Source organism: Lontra canadensis, unplaced genomic scaffold, assembly GCF_010015895.1.
Source record: "Lontra canadensis isolate GAN:19392208 unplaced genomic scaffold, GSC_riverotter_1.0 scaffold50, whole genome shotgun sequence".
Classification (NCBI taxonomy): Eukaryota; Metazoa; Chordata; class Mammalia; order Carnivora; family Mustelidae; genus Lontra; species Lontra canadensis.
In genome coordinates this window covers 10,368,412-10,388,848 of record NW_022631044.1, presented here as the reverse complement: position 1 = coordinate 10,388,848, position 20,437 = coordinate 10,368,412, and the positions used below count along the sequence as shown (strand labels likewise).

The following is a 20,437-nucleotide window of genomic DNA, read 5'->3' as shown; positions in this document are numbered from 1 at the left end:
CCATGCCAAGCCTTGTTTTCTTGCAACATCTAGAACATACCAATAAAGCAAGGGGGTAGAGAATGGATGTGCTAGAAGATAAGAAAATTGTGTATGATCATTGACAGAAATGGTGAAGCTACTCAAAAGCAACCATATGCATTTCATAGCTAATTCAAAACAGACCAATCAATCTGAAACTAAACTTTTGGCTGATCCAACAAAACCTGTTTTAAGGGGTTTTGAGGCCCAAACCAGTAATTAACAGGACCAAATCAAAGATATGAACAAAGCTAAAGTTTGAAACAAAATTTTCCAATGTTCTTCTTTGAATATATTTCAAGTCTTACCATTTACTGTCCTAGAAAGAAGTTTCACACAGGATTATATTCTACCGAAATAATGGTTTTGCCAAAGCCTATAAAAATTAGAGGAGTACAGCAATTATACAAAATTGCTGACTCTGCATGAACACAAGGCACTTCAAATGCTTGGGTTTTAGTCTAGGTTTATAGGTTAGATTCAATCCTCTGGAAACAGGTTCACCCAAGCTAGTTTCCTTTTTCTATTCCCTTAGTTCTACCCTCTTTCATGTTTTATAGGACATCTATACATTTCCCCCTTTCCTCTTACCTTTCCTAAAGGGTTAAGGCAACTTTCCAAGGGTTATATTAGACAAAAATACAATTAATTAAGAATATCTGCACTAGCTTCTTACACCTGGGTTCTCATTCTCTTTAATCTGTTACAGGTAATTCCTAACCAGGAACACCAAGGGAAGATGCTTTTTGATTGCAAATAAAGATCAAAGGATGGTAAACTGCCAAAGAAGGAATTTGTTTCTTGGGAACCAGAGCCATGTTCAAGTAACCCAACTGTGCCTTTACTCCCAATAACCCCAGAGGTTATATTTGCATATCAACAGTGTCCAACTTCACTTAATGTTACCTAATACTTAAAACACATATAATCACTTTCATTAATGTAGGAATAATTTTGAGCCAATAAAGAAAAATAAATGTAAACCAAGTTTATTTTGCTTTTTAAGTAGTGTTCTTAAAGCACTACAGCTTGGTAAACAATGTAAATTAGTATAAGTCATCTCAAAAGCCAGAGTTTTGTTTTGTTTTTTAATGAGTTGTTAAAAAGATGCAGCCTATTCTAACAGGATAAATATTTTTAACCATTTCACTTCGAGTTAATGAAGGCTCACAAATGAGCAACACTCCTCATTGAGGAAAACAAAAAGCTGTTGTCGACAAGCGACAGCACACACACACAAAAACAAAAAGAACTGTGTAAAAATAACTAACTGTGTTCCCATATTTTTTTGAAGTCGCTTTACAATGGGATGATATGCACATGATCTTGCTGCAAACTTGCCATACAGACTCGTAACACATGTAGTCTAGACAAACGATTCAGTCCAAGAGGTGCTAACTTTAGACAATGCAGCACTAGAATCCTCTTAACAACGCAATTTGTTTTACTCATTATCTTTTCTTCTAGACTGAAATACAGGCTAGAAAGAAAATGCTCCCTAATTAAAAATTGGTATTGTTTACAGGAAATTGTGTAATTTTGCATTAGAATTTACAAGTATATGTTCAAATTGAATTTGCCTCCTCCCCCCATCCCAGCCACAAAATGGGCATGAAGTAAAATTTTTAAAAATGCCTTAATTTTTAACTTCATGCAAACTAAAGATGACCAAAACAAAAGCTTAAACAATGGAAGGATATTTCACAGAAAATTTCTTATACAAAAAACACATAAGAAAAAGGGCCACTAGGTGACATTTTAATTTACAAATTGGCATCATTTTGGTCGACAAATATCCAGATGCTGTTTTCTTCTGCTAACAAGAGTTGCAGGGGGGGGGGGGACCCAACAACAACAACAAAAAAACCAGCATGACTTCTGATTTTAATCACACATTTCTTCTGGAATCTCATGTGGATTAAGGATGCCAGGGACAGACATTTGAAGTTTATGTTTCTCTTCCTGAGCCTGCCGAAGGGCTGTTTCTCTTTCTTCCAAAAACAGATCAGATGTATCTTCACCTGCAAACTCCTGTGAAAACAAGATAGTTGAGGTGTTAACATAATAAATTTCAATTTTGGAAAATAAACTGTTTTTGAGGGGGGAAAAAAACCAACCAAACAAAACCCAAAAAACCCCACACAAAACAAGACAGATAAACACCTCCCTGTTTTGTTTACAACGATGATAAAAATCTATCCTTCAACTGGCTGGGTTTAAATTATAGTGTATATACATACATTTTTGAAGATTATAGGTATTAGAGAAAACAAGCGCTCACATGCACAGGGGGAAGAGCAGAGGGAGAGGCACAAACGAGCTCTGTGCTAGGCATGGAGCCCGACACCACATGGGGATCAATCCCAGGACCTGGAGGTATCATGACCTGATCAAGGGTCGGACACTTAACTGAGTCACCCAGGTGTCCCTAAATTATAGTATACTGATACAATTCTGTGTAGCTGAATTAAAACCAAAGATGTTAGTTGAGGATAAAAAAGGTTATTAAAAGAGGCACAGTCTGATGTCATATATATATATATATATATATATATATATATGCTTCATAAGCCAGGAGATTTAAAAAGCTGTTTCTCCTACAATTAATAATAAAATTTAGCTACACTGTGATAAGACTTTATAACTGTTTCAGGTAATTCTCATTCTCCTTTGCATTCTCTACCTTACAACTTAGCTAATATATTCACAGTTGAAAAAAGCCTTATTTCTATCTTGGAAGAAAAAAATCTGAGTAAGTATGTGACCAATTCTTATTTGTCAGGTTAACATAATCCATCAAGCACTTGTAGATATTATGTTATTTTAAATTTCTTTTCATTTTTTTAAAAAGATTTTATTTATTTGTCAGAAAGAGAGCCCCAGTGAGCACAAGCAGAATGGCCGCCAGAGGGAGCAGTAGACTCCTCACTGAGCAGGGAGGTTTACCTGGAACTTGATCCCAGAACCCTGGAATCATGACCTGAGCCAAATGCAGACACTTAACCAACTGAACCACCCAGTCCCTACTTCTAAATTTCTTTAAAAGAAAATAATATAAGATTAATCCCTCTTCCCATAAATTTAAATGAAGCATTGTGTAACAGCAGCAGTAACAAGTTGATTATCTGCTTCTCTTAACTCCCTAAAAGATTCGTAACAAAATGGGTATGAAATTCCCAAAGAGTCTTTCTTTCCCCGTATTTCACAATTTAAGAATGAGCTGCAGGATGTAATCCCAATATTCCAAGACATTTATATCATCTAAAATGAATTATGTTAATAACAACTTTCCAAAAACATTTGAAACCCATCTTGTTCTCAACTACAAATTCGTAGTTTTTCACTCTGAATCAGTCTAGGACTAGTAAGCCTGAGTATCATTCATTTTGCTTTACCAAAAAAGTGGTTAACTATCTACAATGCAACAACTAAATCATATTTAGCCTTAATATTTCTCCAATGCAAACAAAACACATACCTTTATTTGTACTAGGAAATCCCTAAGATGTTCCTTGAAAGCAGGAATATCCTGATTTAAGCTGAAAAGCCCTGTCACAAAGAGCTTCACTTGAGCACTGCAAATCAAAACACAACAATTAATCACTATTTTTTTTTAACTGAAAAATGTATGCGGATATTAAAAAGCATATTTACTCTTGTAGATGAGGGAATGCAGATTTAAGGAGATTTGCCACATATTCCTGAATGAACATCTGGTTGTTAACTGGATTTCCAGGATTTAACGGTGTACTTATTTTTCCTTCTTCAACCAAATTAAACATATATGCCAGTATTGATGCATGCATTGTCAAACCTGTTGATAAAAAGAACATTATTAACTCCAACAGGTAGTAATAACAAACAGAACACTTAACATTTTCACGGCTATATTTTTTTAAGATTTTATTTTTATTTATTTGACACAGAGAGAGAGAGAGAGAGAGAGATCGCAAGTAGGCAGAGGGGCAGGCAGAGAGAGAAGGGGAAGCAGGCTCTCCGCTGAGCAGAGAGCCCAATGCGGGGCTCGATCCCAGGACCCTGAGATCATGACCTGAGCTGAAGGCAGAGGCTTAACCCAATAAGCCACCCAGGCGCCCCCATGGCTATAAATTCTTACCAGCAGTATGTGAGGTGTCTGTCACAACAGAAAAGATATGCTGAAGAATATCACAAAAATAAGTCTGATAGAAACTCTGAGCTGCAGCTTCTTCTTGTGCAACATTTTGTAAGAGTGTAAAAAGTATCTGTAAGCCTAAAATGTAGAGAACACCAACAAAGTTATTACGGACTAGAAACATTCATAGAGAATTCCTATTCAACTATTTGGATTCAAAAACCATTCTTACCACCCCCCTCCACTAATGACTAACAATTCTTTGCCTAAATTTTCTTGACTAATGGGAGTTCAACTAGCAACTATACCTGCTTAGATATAGACTACCAAGTAGTAACTATTACCAACATTCCACTGTTTCTGAAAGTTTAGTCAATTCTCTCCAAATCAACTCTGAAAACAGCATTACCAAGTACATATCTGTTACACAAACCAATTTCTATTTAAAAACTAAATAAAAACCTCTCTTGCTAAAATGTTGTGTTTTATCCTTATTTTGACCCTTACTGGCACCAAGGAAAAGCAGACGGGAAAAAGGACATACTTGTAAGGATGTGGAGACGTGATATCGCTCTACTTTGAATTTTACACCCATCTCCTTGTAAAACTTGATTGCCTGTGGACTCAACTATGGAAGAGAGGATTCAACTGCTTTTAGGATTTACTTAGACCTACACATGTAAGTGATGCACTCCAATAAAACCCTGACAACAAGTGTTATCTATATGACTATATCTACACATCTATTTCTAAGAGCGTGTGGACTGGTAGGGCAAATGAGTAAAAGGACATGTGTATTTACCTGTATCTGCAACGTTCCTCATAGTATGTTTAAAAGCCCAAATAATGGAATCCAAAACAAGTTTAAATTGTGCAGGTGGTATAGCCAGGAATGCTGGGAAACAATGAGAATTGACAGCCTGAAGTAGTAAGAAAAAGTTCGTTCTGTGTTCAGGATATTCTTCAAAGTCCTAAAAACAAATGGTGAGAACAAAATATTTCAATGCCTTATTATGTTAAGTAAGAAAGAAAAAGTAAATCCTAATTTAGTATAAAGGTTTGGAGTTGTTAGTGGGCCTCATAAGCCATGTGGCCTCCTGACTAGAAGGAAACCTGAAGACAATATAATTTGAGTCCCATGGAAGATGAAATTACCAATTATTACACAAATGAATTACTAAAATGAAGGTCACATTATAAAGAGAATTCCTCAAAACCCACACAAAGAACATCACATTTTCTAGTTACACTGAGACTATTACTACCATGTTATGAGTGACTTCAAGATCACGAATACAGATCTGAAAATTTTTTTAGCTGCTCTGTAAATTTGTATTACTTTTATCTATACTTTCCCTTCTTGGTTAATGTATTTTCCCATTTCAGGATGCCTGGGTGGTTCAGTCATTAAGCATCTGCCTTGCCTCATGATCCCAGGGTCCTGGGATTGAGCCCCACATTGGGCTCCATGCTCAGCATGGAGTCTACTTCTCCCTCTCCACTCCCCCTGCTTGTGTCCGCTCTCTCACTGTGTCTGTCAAATAAATAAATGAACTCTTAGGAAAAAAAAAAAAAAAATATATATATATATATGTATATATATATAAAATAAAAGCGGGGGAGAAGGTGGCTCCCCACGAAGCAGAGAGCCCCAATGGCGGGGCTTGATCCCAGGACAGTGTCACTAAATTTTTAATGCTTAAAATGCAGCAACTTATCACTAAATGCTAGCTGCTATTTTAATGTTACACTCTATCTAATTTACTATTTTGTTAAGATCTTTTTAAAATTAAAGATTTATTTGCTTGAAGAGGGGGGCAGTATACTTGGGAGGGGGCAGAGGGAGAGAATCTTTAAGCAGACTCCCCACTAAGTGCAGACCCTGGAGATGGGGCTTTATCTTAAAACCTGGAGATGGAGACCACCAGGAGTCAAGAAGCTCAACTGACTGAGCCACACAGGTACCCCAAGATCTTTGAAATTATAAATTTTTTAAGAAGTATTTCTGGAGTGCGTGGGTGGCTCAGCTGGTTTAGTGTCTGGCTGAGTCAGTTTAGGGTCCTGGGATTAAGATCCAGTACTGGGCTTCCTGCTCAGTGGGGAGTCTGCTTCTCCCGTGACCTCCACCCCTCCCCTGACTCATGCTTGTGCTCTCTCTCAAATAAATAAAATCTTAAACAAACAAAAAGGTAAGTATTTCTCTGGTCTAGAAGTTCAAATATTTGAACTCCAGAGCTTAAAACTTATGCTAGGGGCGCCTGGGTGGCTCAGTGGGTTAAAGCCTCTGCCTTCAGCTCAGGTCATGATCCCAGGGTCCTGGGATCGAGCCCCGCATTGGGCTCTCTGCTCAGCAGAGAGCAGGGAGCCTGCTTCCTCCTCTCTCTCTGCCTGCCTCTCTGCCTACTTGTGATCGCTCTGTCAAATAAATAAATAGAATCTTAAAAAAAAAAAAAACACCTTATGCTAATCTCAGAGCTATCATTTATGCTTTTAACTTAAAGGATATATACTACAGAATTTCCCATAATTGAAATGTAAACCACATACCTTATTTATCATATTCAATGTGCATTCAAAAACAGCATCAAATATTTGAGGTATTTCAGCTGTTATATGTCCTCCTAACTTGTTGACAATAATAGCCATAGTACTAAGCACTTCTGGTTCTCTAGCAGCTGGGACATTTCTCTGATAATCAATGAGAACTGCATCCAATAGAGGAGGAACAAAATTTTCAGCTACCTATTTAAAAAAAAACAAAAACTTTTAGGTTTTATTTTATGTACTTGCTAACCATTCGAAAACAGATCAGTGTTGTATTGACATTTAGACTGAGTATCTGCTTTAAACTAGAAAATCCCATGTTTTAATTTGGTTTTGGATATTAAAACTTTTTACCAAAAGAAACCAAGAAATCATAATAGGCTGGGAAGATGCACAGACATATTCAGAGTTCAAATCTGTAATTATAAAGGTAACTTGGGCCCAAAATCAAGTGACTGGCTCCAAATTACTGTGGCAGGATTAGGATTCTAGGGGTACTGCACGTGGGATAACTTGCCTAAAGGAAGGAAACAGAGTCCTAACCAATACTGTATCAATTCTGTCAATGAATAATATCTATAAAAAGCAAGCAGCTCATATCTAATACAGAGTAGACACTCATTCACAATTATCATTTTTTTAAACTTAGTGAATGCTACCTGGTTAAGTACTTTAATAAATAAAAGTAAAAACCACTTACTATTATAAAAGGAGTTAGAATTGTACCAGAAAGACCTTGAGTTTCCATGAGTCTCAACAAACAGGGTCATATTAAGGTGCAACTTACATGCCTTTAATAGGTTCTTTATTAAGACAAGGACAATAATTACAAATAATAATTCTTCTAACTAAAGGTTACCAGTGTTAGTGGTGTCCTACTATACAAAATAGGCCTAGTAAAATTTTAAGGATAAGCACAGTATTTTTCAGATAACCCACTTGTTCTGTTAGACCAGAACGGATTCTCATTTTACTCTTAAAATGCAGTAATTCTTCCCCCATTTAAAGTAGATCATAAAGTTTGAGTTATTTAATTCACTGCCCCAACCCTCAATACAAATCTTTCCTATAAAACGATACTGTCTTCTTGTTATGATTGCGAACACTCCTAAATTTGCCCAAGCTATTGTAATTATGAATTTCACAATTCCTTTCATTCATCTTATCTAATTTTAAATGTGAAGTAAGTTCTGATCTCATAATACATGTGTTCGAAACCTTCCAATATTTGATATGCTGACAATTCCATAACTGTTTTCTGAACAAGTTCCCTGAAAAGTATCTCCTTATCTGTAGAAACAATACTGAAATTTTAAAGTTATGAAAATAAACAGTACACTTATCAACCAGTATTTATTTGCATACAGCAAAGATTAACATTACAGGATTCCTTGTAATATTCCAAGGATGAAGAGAATGAAATTATAGAATAAATTAAAAATACACACTTAAAGAAAGTACTAACACATTTTCCCAAGTTGAGGCATATATGGAGCCTTGTTTAGTTTCTGAAAAATCATTTTCCTTTCTGGAAATGATTTAAAACTAAAAGAAAGAAGAGTAAAACAGACTTAAAACTTCCACTGGGAAGGCCCTTACTTCCTTACTTTCACTACAGAGGCAAACTAATGACAGTTTTGTAAGTTGCTCTGAAGATTCATGAAGAAACACTTCATGAAGAAAACATTTCATCAGAATGTTTACTATCCATAGGGGAAAAAGGGACTCAAGGCACTTTGTTACTCATCATTACTGTCCCCTACTAACAGCAATTTCTTAGGAAGATGGTATACATAATAGTATTTTCAAGTATTCAAGGAGTCTGAAAAATAGAGGACACCGCAAGATAATGCCAAACCTACCATTTAAATTACCTTTCAATGAGCTATATGCACATATCAGAGAATACAGCATTCACTTAAAAAGTGTAACATTTCACATACCATCTGTGGATCATTGGATCGGCTCACCCAACCAGATATTAACTTTAAAGTTTCCCTTTTTACTGTTCGCATACTTCTAATCAGTGGTTGCTTTGTAACCATCTCACCTAAAAAACAAAATCCAGTGAAATCCAATTTGACAATTAAAATTCTACACTGGTAGTTACATGTACTTCAGATATAATAGTTCTGACTTACCACTCAAAAACATAAAGACAAGGGAAAATAAGAGTAATTTTACAAGGGAAAGATATAAGCAACTCATTAAAAATAACGGTCTATGGTCATTTGGACATTGGGAGAGTTAACTTAAATCTGTAAGAAATGAATGCTTACACTAAGACTGTAAATGCAGAACTGATTTATTTCACCATTCTACAAAAATTCAGAATAACTTACCATTAGCTTGGATAGCTGCTGAAATATTTTCACTGAGGCACTTGTATACATTAAGCATATCTAAATAAATTCTCCCAAGCTGAATTACAAAGGGATGTCCAACAGCTTTGCAGGCTCTAACATTTGTTTTCAATATGCTACCGAGCTGCTTAACTGTTTCAGGATCTTTAAGTATATCCACATTCTGTGAAGGACAAATACCAAATTTCATTTATCACATGAAAATTATCTCTGTAATTACTAAAGCAAAAAACACTACCCACACCCTACTCCAAATCACCATCACATTTATAATTAAAAATAGTAAAAACAACAAAGTCTTTATACCTACAAGTATAAATAAGTATAGAGTAACAGTCCCAATATACCAACAAAACAAAATACAATTACAGTAGGATTTTCACTACTTCTGTAAACAACATTGTCTTCTTGAACTCCATTAGGACTTGAGAAAAGAAGAGTAGAGCTTACTTTGGTTGCCTGCTGGATTATGCTATCCCAAACCTGATTAGGGAGTAGCATGTATTTTTCTATCAAATGTTCTTGTACTGTTTGGTCTGTTTGTGCACCAATCATGTACCCGACAGCTTCATAAAATGTATGGACCTATGTAAAAAGGCAGAAACTTCACTTTTATGCATAAGGAAAACTACACACAAGCAATTCACGAATGTATTAGAACCTATTTTTTGAGTCTGAGAAATTATTTTCCTGCCCAATGTAAGTTGTCTGACAAACTTTTGCCTCAATTTTTGCTCCACTATGAAAATTTAACCACTTCAGCAGAGGTGGGTGGGGGTGGGGGTAAAACAGGTGATGAGGATTAAGGAGTGCACTGGGTGATGTATGGAACTGCTGACTCACTATATTATACATGAAAACTAACACTGTATGTTAACTATAGTGGAATTAAAAAAAAAATTAGGCACAGACACGTGAATTGAGTCCAATGGTGGCACTCTCTCTACTGCCATTTATAAATTCTGAGTAAAATAGTAGTCACGGGATACCTGCGTGGCTCAGTTAAGCATATGATTCTTATTTTCAGCTGGGTCATGGTCTCACAGTCCTGAGCTCAAGCCCTCCCAACCCCATGTATGCTCTGTCAAATAAACCTTAAAAAAAGAAAAAAAGAAAAAAAAAAGGTAACCACATTTTTGGGGGGTAAAGGGAGAGAGAATCTTAAACAGGCTCCGTGCCCAGTGCGAACCCTATCTCATCACCCAGAGATGAGTGGACTGGGGCCAAAATCAAGAGCTGCCACTCAGGAGCCCTAATACTGCTTTCTTTCTTTCTTTTTTTTTTTTTTTTTTTTTTTAAGATTTCACTTATTTATTTGATAGAGACTGCAAGAGATGGAACACAAGCAGGGGGAATGGAAGAGGGAGAAGCAGACTCTCTGTTGAGCAGGAAGCCCAATGTGGGGCTTGATCCCAGGACTGGGATCATGACCTGTGCCAAAGGCAGACGTCTAACGACTGAGCCACCCAGGCACCCCTACTACTCTTCTAAGAAAAGGCTTAGTGTCCTACATACCTGTTGAGGCTGAAGATCACAAATTATAGTGTTGATATTGTTCAAAATTTCATCAATAAATGGCATTACTTCTCCAACCTGAACCTGAACAAAATGCCTACGGCATTTCTGAGCTATTTTAATGAAAGTATCACAAGCCATGTCTTGGACTCCGTCATGGGTCTCTAATGAAACAAAAACATTTTTCAAAAAATTTTCAAGAAAAATTGTTTTGTTCAATTAATAGCTAAATAATATATATTTAGAAAGATTTACCATGCATGAATTCAAACAACTTGTTAACTACAGTCTTCAAAAACTTCCAGTGAGCTCTTAAAAACCTTGGATATTGACCTACTATGTACATGATATTTGATGCAATAATAGCTTTATTATCTTTGCCTCTTTTCTGTTCACATAATCCTAATAGATCCTGTAAAATAAGACCAATTTCAGTCATTTATATTAATACAATATAGTTACCTAACAGTTCCAGTTCATATGTTATCACTTGCATACCTTTATAACAGTAACAAGAAAGCGTTTTTCATCCTCTTCATGCATTGCTCCACTAATGGAGCCTATTGCCCAACACAATGTATTCAAATTTTTCCATGACCACTCTGTACCATTCACTTGATTGTGAAGTTTCTCAGTCATTATTCTTTCTGTATCTACATAATCCAGATGAGTAAGATAAACTACAAAGGAAGGGAAAAGGTTCCAAAGGTTCAAATGCAAAACTCTACAATTGAAAACATTTAGTAATAATAGCACATCAATAAAGGTGGTTATTAACAGATTCAGAAAAGTATAACACATTTCTTTAAATAATATTTCCAAAAAAAAAAAAAAAGGTATTTCCACCCTAGAAGAGAATTATAAAGAGAAAGATAAAGATTGAATTGACAGTATTTATTCACTCACCTAATGTTTCTCTCATATTCTTATACAAATTAATGGAATCTGTATCCTTCATGAATTCTCTTACAACTTCTCCCTGATCATTTTCTACAACCAATACTTCCTCTGGTTTAGCCATACGACTAACCATCAATAAACGGACCTACTCAACAATAAACAAGAAAAATCTATTACATTTTTGCAATCAGCCACATCGAATGTAGGAAAAAAAAGTTTAAGCACTTCACACTTTAGACCAACATACTCCCAAAACTGTTCCCACAATATAAAAGAATATGAACATTTTAAAAATGTAATTCTAGGGGTGCCTCTGGGTGGCTCAGTCTGTTAATAAGCATCTGCCTTCAACTCATGTCCTAGTTCTATGGTCCTGGGATTGATGAGCCTGAATCAAGCTCCCTGCTCAGCAGGGAGTCTCTCCCTCTCTTCCTCTACCCCTCCCCAATGCTTGTGCTCACTTTCTCTCTCAAATAAATAAAAAAAAAATTTAAGTAATTCTACAACAATGGTTTTCAAATGTTAATTATTTTTAAAAATTTTATTTATTTATTCGACAGACAGAGCGAGATCACAAGTAGGCAGAGAGGAAGGCAGAGAGACAGGGGGAAGCAGGCTCCCTGCTGAGCAGAGAGCCTGATGTGGGGCTCCATCCCAGGACCCCGAGATCATGACCCGAGCCGAAGGCAGAGGCCTAACCCACTGAGCCACCCAGGTGCCCCAAATGTTAATTATCTTGAATAAACATATACTATTAAGTTTTCTGTGTCTCATCCAGAGAGTGACTGGATTCAGTAGATTGGTAGGTGATTTGTATTTCTAACAAACTTATTGGTAGTGCTGATGCAGTCTACTTCTATGGACACACTTTTTTTTAGACAAGTTTATTTGTGAGAGAGAGAGCGAGCGAGCATGCACAAGCAGGAGGAGTAGCAGGCAGGAGAAGCCGACTCCCCTGCCAAGCAAGGAGCCCAATGCAAGACTGATGCAGTACTCGATTCCAGGACCCCAGGATCATGACCTGAGCTGAAGGCATCTGCTTAACGGACTGAACCACCCAGGTGTCCTGAAAACTACAGTTCTTAAACTAATCCTTTTCAATCTTCTAGCTTTGAACATAAATGGAGAAGTTATTGGATTCTTTTTGTAGCTCTTTTATTTGGACATATTGTAAAAGCCTAAATAAAATAAAAATAAAACCCACTACTCTCATTTAGTCTTCAAAATCGCAGCAAGGAACAGGCAGAGCACTCAACCACCTACTTTATTATTACCTTGGATAACACGGGCAAATACAGCTGTCTCCTGGGAGGAACATCAAAATGTTGACTTCCAGATAGCAATGGAGAAGCAGATGTAGAGAATGGGCTCTCTCTATAGAGTTCAGCTGCCAAATGATTCCAGTACTCAAGACAAATCTTAAAGATTTCAGTTTCCTCCACTTCTGATACCAACAACATGTAATGAAGGGCCTACAAAGACAACCAACAGTTTTAAATAATCCTTAGACATTTTCATCCTACCACAAATTGCTTTCCACTTGTTACTAGAATAAAAATTCACTTTTCATTTTACACAACTCTGAGGTTTCATTATTTATCTAAGACTAGAAATTCTCAAAAGAGCAAACTGTGCTTTCTTCAGAGTCCTAGTCCTAGAACTTTAGAACTTTAACACTTTATGTAGTTGCTGGCCAGTATGTATGTTAAATAAGTTCCCTAAAAAGGTATGGACACTAAAGGACATTTGGTACTAATATTCAAAAGGTGTAAACAATCCAAATTTCCATCAACTCAGGATTGGTTATACAAAGTATTATGTAACCATACAATGGACTATTATTTAGCTATATAAAGAGATGAAATAATGGTACAGGCTGCAACATGAATGAACTCTGAAAACACGCTAAGTGAAAGACACTAATTACAAAAGACCATATACTAGGAGTCAACTTATATGAAAGGTTCAAAACAGATAAAATCCATAGACCGTAAACTAGTGGTTGGCTAGAGGCTGGGAGAGAGCAGAATAAGGGACTATTTTAATGGGTACATTATTTTGTATAGCTGAATGAAAATATTTTAGAATACAGGACAGCTGACAATACTGTGAATGTCACTTGAGATTGTACACTGCCAGGTAGAGTTTTTGTCTCATGCATTATACCTCAATTTTCAAATAGCATCTTTACACTTTTCATCTTAGAAATGTCTGAATACCCTTTAGGAATTTAATTTTGATTATTAACTATTCATCTGACATTATGCAGAACACATAATCAACAAATTCAGCTTGTAATTCAGAATTCACCTATTTTTATGCACTGACAATAAGTAGAAGGTGTGTCAAAGGTACACTTAAACATTTTTTAAAAAGATTTTATTTATTTCAGAGAGCATGAGTGCAAATGAGTTGGGGGAGGGGCAGAGGGAGTAGATTCCCTGTTGAGCCTGACCAATCCTGGGACCACAACAGAAGCCTAATGCAGACATTTAAAGGACTAAGCTGGACTGAACCACCCAGGTACCCCAAAGATACATACATTTAAAAAAGAGTAGACATTTTAGAATAAAGGCATTTTTGAAAGAGCTTTCATTATACAAAAGAATTTCAGAAGCCAAGGGATCCACAAAGCCTACCTCCATGAGTGTTTCCCTGAGATTTAACCTTTTCTCTATAAGTTGACCATGTTCCTTAAGAAAGGTGCAGAGAAACAAACTGAGATTTTGAATAAAGTTCTGTTCATCATCTTTTCCATTTGAGTATGCAAGTCGAATATTGGTATTTAAAGGAAGCATCTACAAGTTTAAATATGGACCATTAGTCTGCATTCTAAAACCAATAAGATACTACCTTCAAATACTAAGATTTCATCACCTCATTACTATTATAAACCACAGAATTAGATTATTCTTCGATAGAAATTCTTAGTCTGTTTATAGTATTTTTGTATTCTAGCTTTTGATTTTTTAAAATATTACAAACAGTAAGAGTTCCACAATTTATCTTCTCAATTTTTCCCTGTATCAGACTTTTCCTTTGTATCATTAAAAACAAAAATATTCAATTAATTCACGGAATATAAACACATACAGTAATGCAGTATTATGGTTAACATTCTAGATAATTTTATCTATACCTAATCAATATTATGAATGAACAATCTCATTTCAGAGGCAAAGTCAGAAGCTGAGCAAATATTAAAACCAGGTTTCCAAGCTTCTAAATTCTATGTAATTAAATTACAACACTCCCAGAATCTTTATTTCAAGGAATTTTCAAAATGTTCACTAAAATTTCTACCTGTTATTTTATGTAATAAATATACAATCACACTGTAGCTGATCTATTATAATTAGTTGTACCAAACGGTTCAACTCCAACCCAACTTTTTCTAAGGCACTAAAATTGTTTAGTCAGTTGTTAAGAGTGTTGTATTACCTGTTTTAGCTGCATCATTGTCAGTGTAAACAGCGTTACAAATTGTTCCTCATACTGGCTTACACTTACACCAGCAATCTCAGTGAGGCACTTCAGAGAGACATTTCGAAACATTGGAACATTCAGGAACTATTTTAAAATTAAAAAAAGCAAGCATAAAATTAAATGACATGTTATACTTTACTTGACAAATTAAGAAAGGTTTTAACAGCAGGGAGTGTAAGGGAAAACATCAGATAAATGGATGGGTATTTGGTTTTGCATGTTAAGATTTTGAGAAAATTTCATTATCCACCCAACAGACAGTAAATGCTGTGGGAGCAAACTATGCTGCTTCCTCTGATGTGTCTTCAAACAACTAAATGCAAAGTCACTTAGTAACTTTCCCAGGAACCATTATATGACTTTTAAGAACATCACGTTTTATCGTAGTCTAAAAAAGATCCAAGATTTTTAACTGCTTAGCCTTTTAGTAGATGGGCAAAATGTTAATATGGTAAAACTGGTTCTTTCATTTTCTGCTGCTGAGAAGATATAAAAATGGCATACCATTAGTATATGGCAATTTGGATAAGCATCAAAAACCTTAAGAAAATGGATACGCCCACTGGCCTGATACTCACATGTGTCAAAGTTATATTATTTAATGTTTCCTTTGCAGTACCACTGACAATAGTTAACAGTTTTATAAACTGTCTACCAATAAAATATCTCTAATATCATATTCACATATGAGAACAGAGTATTACCTCATCAAGCCCTGAACTACAAAATCTCAAATGTTAAGTTATAATAAGATCTCAATTAAGCACACAAATTTATTCCTTCTATCTGCCAAGAAAGCATCTGGAAAGATAATATAACCAATTGGTAACTGGTCATCTCTGGATGAGCAATTAAGGCTCCATTCTATGTAAGTATTATACTCTACTGCTAAAAAAAGGGGGGGGCAGGAAAAACCCCGAGGCCTTCCACTTTATAGAAACATCCTTTATTTTATTTTTTTTTATTTGACAGAGATCATAAGTAGGCAAAGAGAGGAAAGGAAGCAGGCTCCCTGCTGAGCAGAGAGTGGGGCTTGATCCGAGGATCAAGTGGGGCTTGATCCGAGGACCCTGGGATCATGACCTCGGCCGAAGGCAGAGGCTATAGAAACATTCTTAAAATCAAATCCCTTAACAGTTGTTCACATGAATTCCTGAGATTTTTGACACCATTCCAAGGAATTATTAGCTGAAACCAAAGAAAAGCTCTTCTGAACAGTTTCTTAGAAACAACACTGGTTACACCTACAAATGTGTTATGGTTTTCTATAGCAAACGGCATTATACATGAGTAATATATACAACTATCCAGTAATAAGAACAGAGATTTATTCACTATACCTTATAAATTAATGTGCTGATTAACTTGGTCTCAAAAATATATCCCAGTGGAATCCAATTAAGAAATCTGAGCAATGTTTCCAAAGTTGCATGTACAAGTGGAGCATTTTGGGAATTTTCCTGTAACAAAAACACACCTGTAAATACTCCTCTTCCTATAATTATCACTTAAAAAAAAAAATGAAATCAAAAGTACTTACCATCACAAACTGACACAGCTGAAAAATTTGTGAGAATTCATTGCACATGCTAAAAAAAAAAAGTGACCAGTTTAGAAGACACACAGAAATACTGTGATTTACATTACTAACAAAATCACAAAAAATTTCACGAATTTAGTCATTAAAAACTTGACTCACTTCTTTTTAAACACAAATATCAGTAACTTCATCAAAAGCTACAAAGCTGCTAAAGCTATGTGTAGTATCATTCTTTCAAAGTTTACCCCTAAAAAATGCTATAAAGAGCATATTAATTCCATTTTGAGGTTTCTGTCATCCTTACTCTAACTTGAAATTTAATCAATTATTTTTTAAAAATTAATTTTTTTAAAGTAATCTCCACGCACTAAGTGGGGCTTGAACTCATGACCCCAAGATCAAGAGTCACATGCTCCACTAACTGAGCCAGTCAAGTGACTTCAATTTGGTCTTTTAAATCAAGATAGCTGGAACAAAACTCTCCAAACTAAGAGTAAGAGAAGCAGTATTTTATATATATATCCCAAATCCTACAATGTGCTTATGTATCAAAACAGAAGCAAAACTGTAAATTCTGAAGTCCGAATATATAAAGGTGAAATACTTCTGCGCCCTGAAGATCAGAAAAAGTTTTTATTACTAAGTGAAAGAGAATAGAGTGGCACATTTCCAAGACACAGGACTAGTAACAATTCAGTTGACTTTTGGACCCAATTTAATTCCTTCATTTTTATGTAAGTAGTCACCATATAAAACAGATCTCAATGGTTTCTGGGAACTCCTGACCTATATTCCTTTTGCATATGATGTATAAAGTTATTTTGCTGTGACAATGAAGTATGACATCCTGTCTTATTAACCACACACACTTTTCAAGCCTCCAGATTTATCTCTGTACCAAAAAACAAAAGTAATTTAACATATTAACAGTTCCTCAAAAATCATAATCAAACTCCAAGTTTAATTTCTTTAAATAACTTGAAAATTCTAAAGTAAAATAATTACTTGCCTGTCTTTTAAATGCTTAGCTTTCACTTGAGTTATCTGTCCACTAGAGAAATCAAATACTTCTTCACTCAAGAGTTTGAGAATCACCATATTATTCTGACAGAGACTTTCACTGGTTCTACTTGCTCCAACAATGTCACTGATAAAAGTTGGCCAGTGTTTGGGCCATTCTTGTTTTAGTATCTAAAATAAAAAAAGAAAAGTTAATTTCACTTCTCAAGGGCAAAACAAACTTCAAGGAAATTGTGTGATATTAAAAGCAGGAGCAAGTAACACCCATTTTTCATTTTCTCCCCCTTAAGAGAGGAATGTGCCATCCTCTACGGAATAAACTAGGTAAAGTGTAACACAAAGATTTTGGCCTCAAATGCCCAGGACTCCTGTCAGTTATCCCGGCTGATCAAACTAGTCTGGTTCTTTTTTCTTTTTTTATTAAATATTTTAAGTAATCTCTAGACCTAATGTGGGTCTTGAACTCACACTAGACATCAACAGTCGCAAAATCCGACTAAGACAGCCATGCACCTTGGTCTAGGCCATACTAATATGCATGCATATCAGTATTAGCCAGATACAGATGCTTAAATTATCCTCAGCAGACTCAAGATAAAACTCTAAGCAACAAAAGGTGATGCACGAGGAGAGGCATTTTCTTTGGGTGGTATCAGAGCCCTGAAATATAGCAACATTTGTTTGTATAAATTTGACAGAGACATAGCATTACAGTGGGAGATGGAATCATCTTTGACCAAAATCTATCTAATAGACTGTATTAGACTTTCAAGACTGTACTGTGTATTTTGTATACCAGGGATTTTCCTAACCAGATTATTCCTTAACTATACACGTTAATAAGAGGTAACTAATTTCTTTGTACTCTTCCCTCTTCCCAAAAAAAGGGCAAACAACAAATGTCCTCAGTATAAAAGCCAGTGTAACTTAGTGAAAACCCAATGTTTTCATAACTTATTAAATAGAAGAATCTATTTTTTTCCTCACATACCAATTAATTAATGTTCACAAGACAATTTTTGTCATACTATAAAAAGTATGTAGGGACGCCTGGGTGGCTCAGTTGGTTAAGCAGCTGCCTTCGGCTCAGGTCATGATCCCAGCGTCCTGGGATCGAGTCCCACATCGGGCTCCTTGCTTGGCGGGGAGCCTGCTTCTCCCTCTGCCTCTGCCTGCCATTCTGTCTGCCTGTGCTCGCTCTCTCTCCCTCTCTCTGACAAATAAATAAATACAATCTTTAAAAAAAAAAAAAAAAAAAAGTATGTAAACATAAAATTTTGAAGTTGAGACTATTTAGAAAGTCTGAAAGACTTAAGTATAGAAATCAATGTAAGGAATGCTGAATTCAAAGGAATGATTTATGAATTAAAATGTAGATGACATGCAAAGGAAGTATGCACAGTCAATGGGCAAGTAAGAAAACTGTTAACAGGTCTGATCCATACTGGAGCCACGAAAGTGATAGGTTTATAACATCTCAGGTTTCCTACCATAGGAAATTTAAAATTTCAAGTGTTAAATAGTAGCTTAACTATTACAGATACTGTAAAAACTATTATTACTACAAGATGTTAGTCTAGTTATTTGATAAAGGTTTGACTATTTTGTTCCAGTAATCAGCCTAACTGAAGCATTTAATTCTTTTAAGGAGAACAATCAATCAAGTAAAAGCTTACCTGAACAAGAATCATATTTAATTTCCCAATATACACCTTTTCCTTCTAAGAAAAGAAAAAAGTTTAGATTAAAGCAAAGTCTAAATTAGGTTTAATAAGAATATAAGCAAAGAACTCCCGTTTGAGAAAAACTACAGATCTACTCTAAATGATTACACGTATGTTTATATGTCTGTGACAGAAATAGATTTAAGTTGAAGATTCAATATTTAAATTATTTTACAATCTCACACTTATTTCCAAAAGTGGTCTTACCTCTACACAAGTTGGGTCAGATGACGTCTTGATAATGAGGCCAACAACGTATTTTTTAATTCCTATTAAAAAAAAAATTATTCAACATTTTTATAGCATGCCAATAAATCTTCAGTAAGGGAAAAAAATGGGGGAGGGGAATGCTGAAAGTAAAGTCAAATAATAAACCCCAGTCCCATCAGCAATACTGGCAATTTTTGAATGATGTCAATCATGTTCGTGTACTACTTCTTCAAACTTTAATTTTTTTAAGAAAAAGATTTATTTGACAGAGAGAGAGAGAGAGAGGAGGCGCGAGCGCGCTTGCAAGAGAGAGCAAGCAAGAGACAACACAAGCAGGGGGAGTGGGAAAGGGAGAAGCAGGCCTCCCTCGGAGTAGGGAGCCTGATGCAAGACTTGTTCCCATGGCCTGAGCCAAAAGCGAACGCTTTATGACTGAGCTACCCAGGTGCCCCTAAATTTTAATTTTTGTCAACTTTACAAAATACAGGTTTAACGATTACAAATTATCTTCTAAGATGTTCTTCAATGCTATACTAGTTAAGTGCACCAACATGTTATTTTTTAAATAAAAACATACCGCAACGGATTACTATGTTGTTCATTTAGCTCAATACACACAAACTTATTTTTATGGGTCATAACTACAAACCCCTGAAAAAGTAATTTTGTAATAAACATTGTAAGAAAGAAGTTTACGTAAAATATCTCTAAATCAAGATCAGATACTATTATCCTTTTCCAATTTAATTTTAACATTAAACTATTCCTGGAAACAGGACTTTAACTTGCCCCCCACTACAACATAGAGTAACAGTTAAGGAGAAAGTTTGATTTCTAGTGTTATTTACTTAAAAGATATCTTAATAGTACAACCTACTCTTAACTTATTTAACACAGGGATGGGGAGTCAGAGGCTTCAGGTGTGCACCAGGAAGAGTTTATTTGTCAGAGAAAGAGAGAGAGACAGACACAGAGAGCAAGCAAGCAGAGGGAGCAGAAG

At 35.5% G+C, this 20,437-nt stretch overlaps 1 protein-coding gene across 5 annotated transcripts in view; it reads right to left on the bottom strand.

Moving 5' to 3' along the window:
* Positions 1-994: 994 nt before the first annotated feature.
* XPO1 (exportin 1) overlaps positions 995-20,437 on the bottom strand; it is a 46,948-nt gene continuing 27,505 nt past the window's right edge. For 4 of the 5 annotated variants that reach the window (XM_032873835.1, XM_032873836.1, XM_032873838.1 and 1 more), the window contains 21 exons: positions 19,435-19,496; positions 19,180-19,224; positions 17,493-17,674; positions 16,484-16,532; positions 16,284-16,403; positions 14,899-15,027; positions 14,097-14,255; positions 12,732-12,929; positions 11,464-11,602; positions 11,056-11,237; positions 10,813-10,969; positions 10,558-10,721; positions 9,493-9,627; positions 9,022-9,205; positions 8,623-8,729; positions 6,683-6,877; positions 4,938-5,106; positions 4,139-4,273; positions 3,676-3,835; positions 3,500-3,596; positions 995-2,052 (listed from right to left, as the gene is read on the bottom strand). In XM_032873835.1, coding sequence (XP_032729726.1) covers positions 1,906-2,052; positions 3,500-3,596; positions 3,676-3,835; positions 4,139-4,273; positions 4,938-5,106; positions 6,683-6,877; positions 8,623-8,729; positions 9,022-9,205; positions 9,493-9,627; positions 10,558-10,721; positions 10,813-10,969; positions 11,056-11,237; positions 11,464-11,602; positions 12,732-12,929; positions 14,097-14,255; positions 14,899-15,027; positions 16,284-16,403; positions 16,484-16,532; positions 17,493-17,674; positions 19,180-19,224; positions 19,435-19,496 — 2,915 coding nt within the window. In that variant the 3' untranslated portion in view covers positions 995-1,905. Of the gene's footprint in view, positions 2,053-3,499; positions 3,597-3,675; positions 3,836-4,138; positions 4,274-4,937; positions 5,107-6,682; positions 6,878-8,622; positions 8,730-9,021; positions 9,206-9,492; positions 9,628-10,557; positions 10,722-10,812; positions 10,970-11,055; positions 11,238-11,463; positions 11,603-12,731; positions 12,930-14,096; positions 14,256-14,898; positions 15,028-16,283; positions 16,404-16,483; positions 16,533-17,269; positions 17,359-17,492; positions 17,675-19,179; positions 19,225-19,434; positions 19,497-20,437 lie in introns of those variants that run through there. The other variant, XM_032873839.1, reaches the window with a different exon arrangement.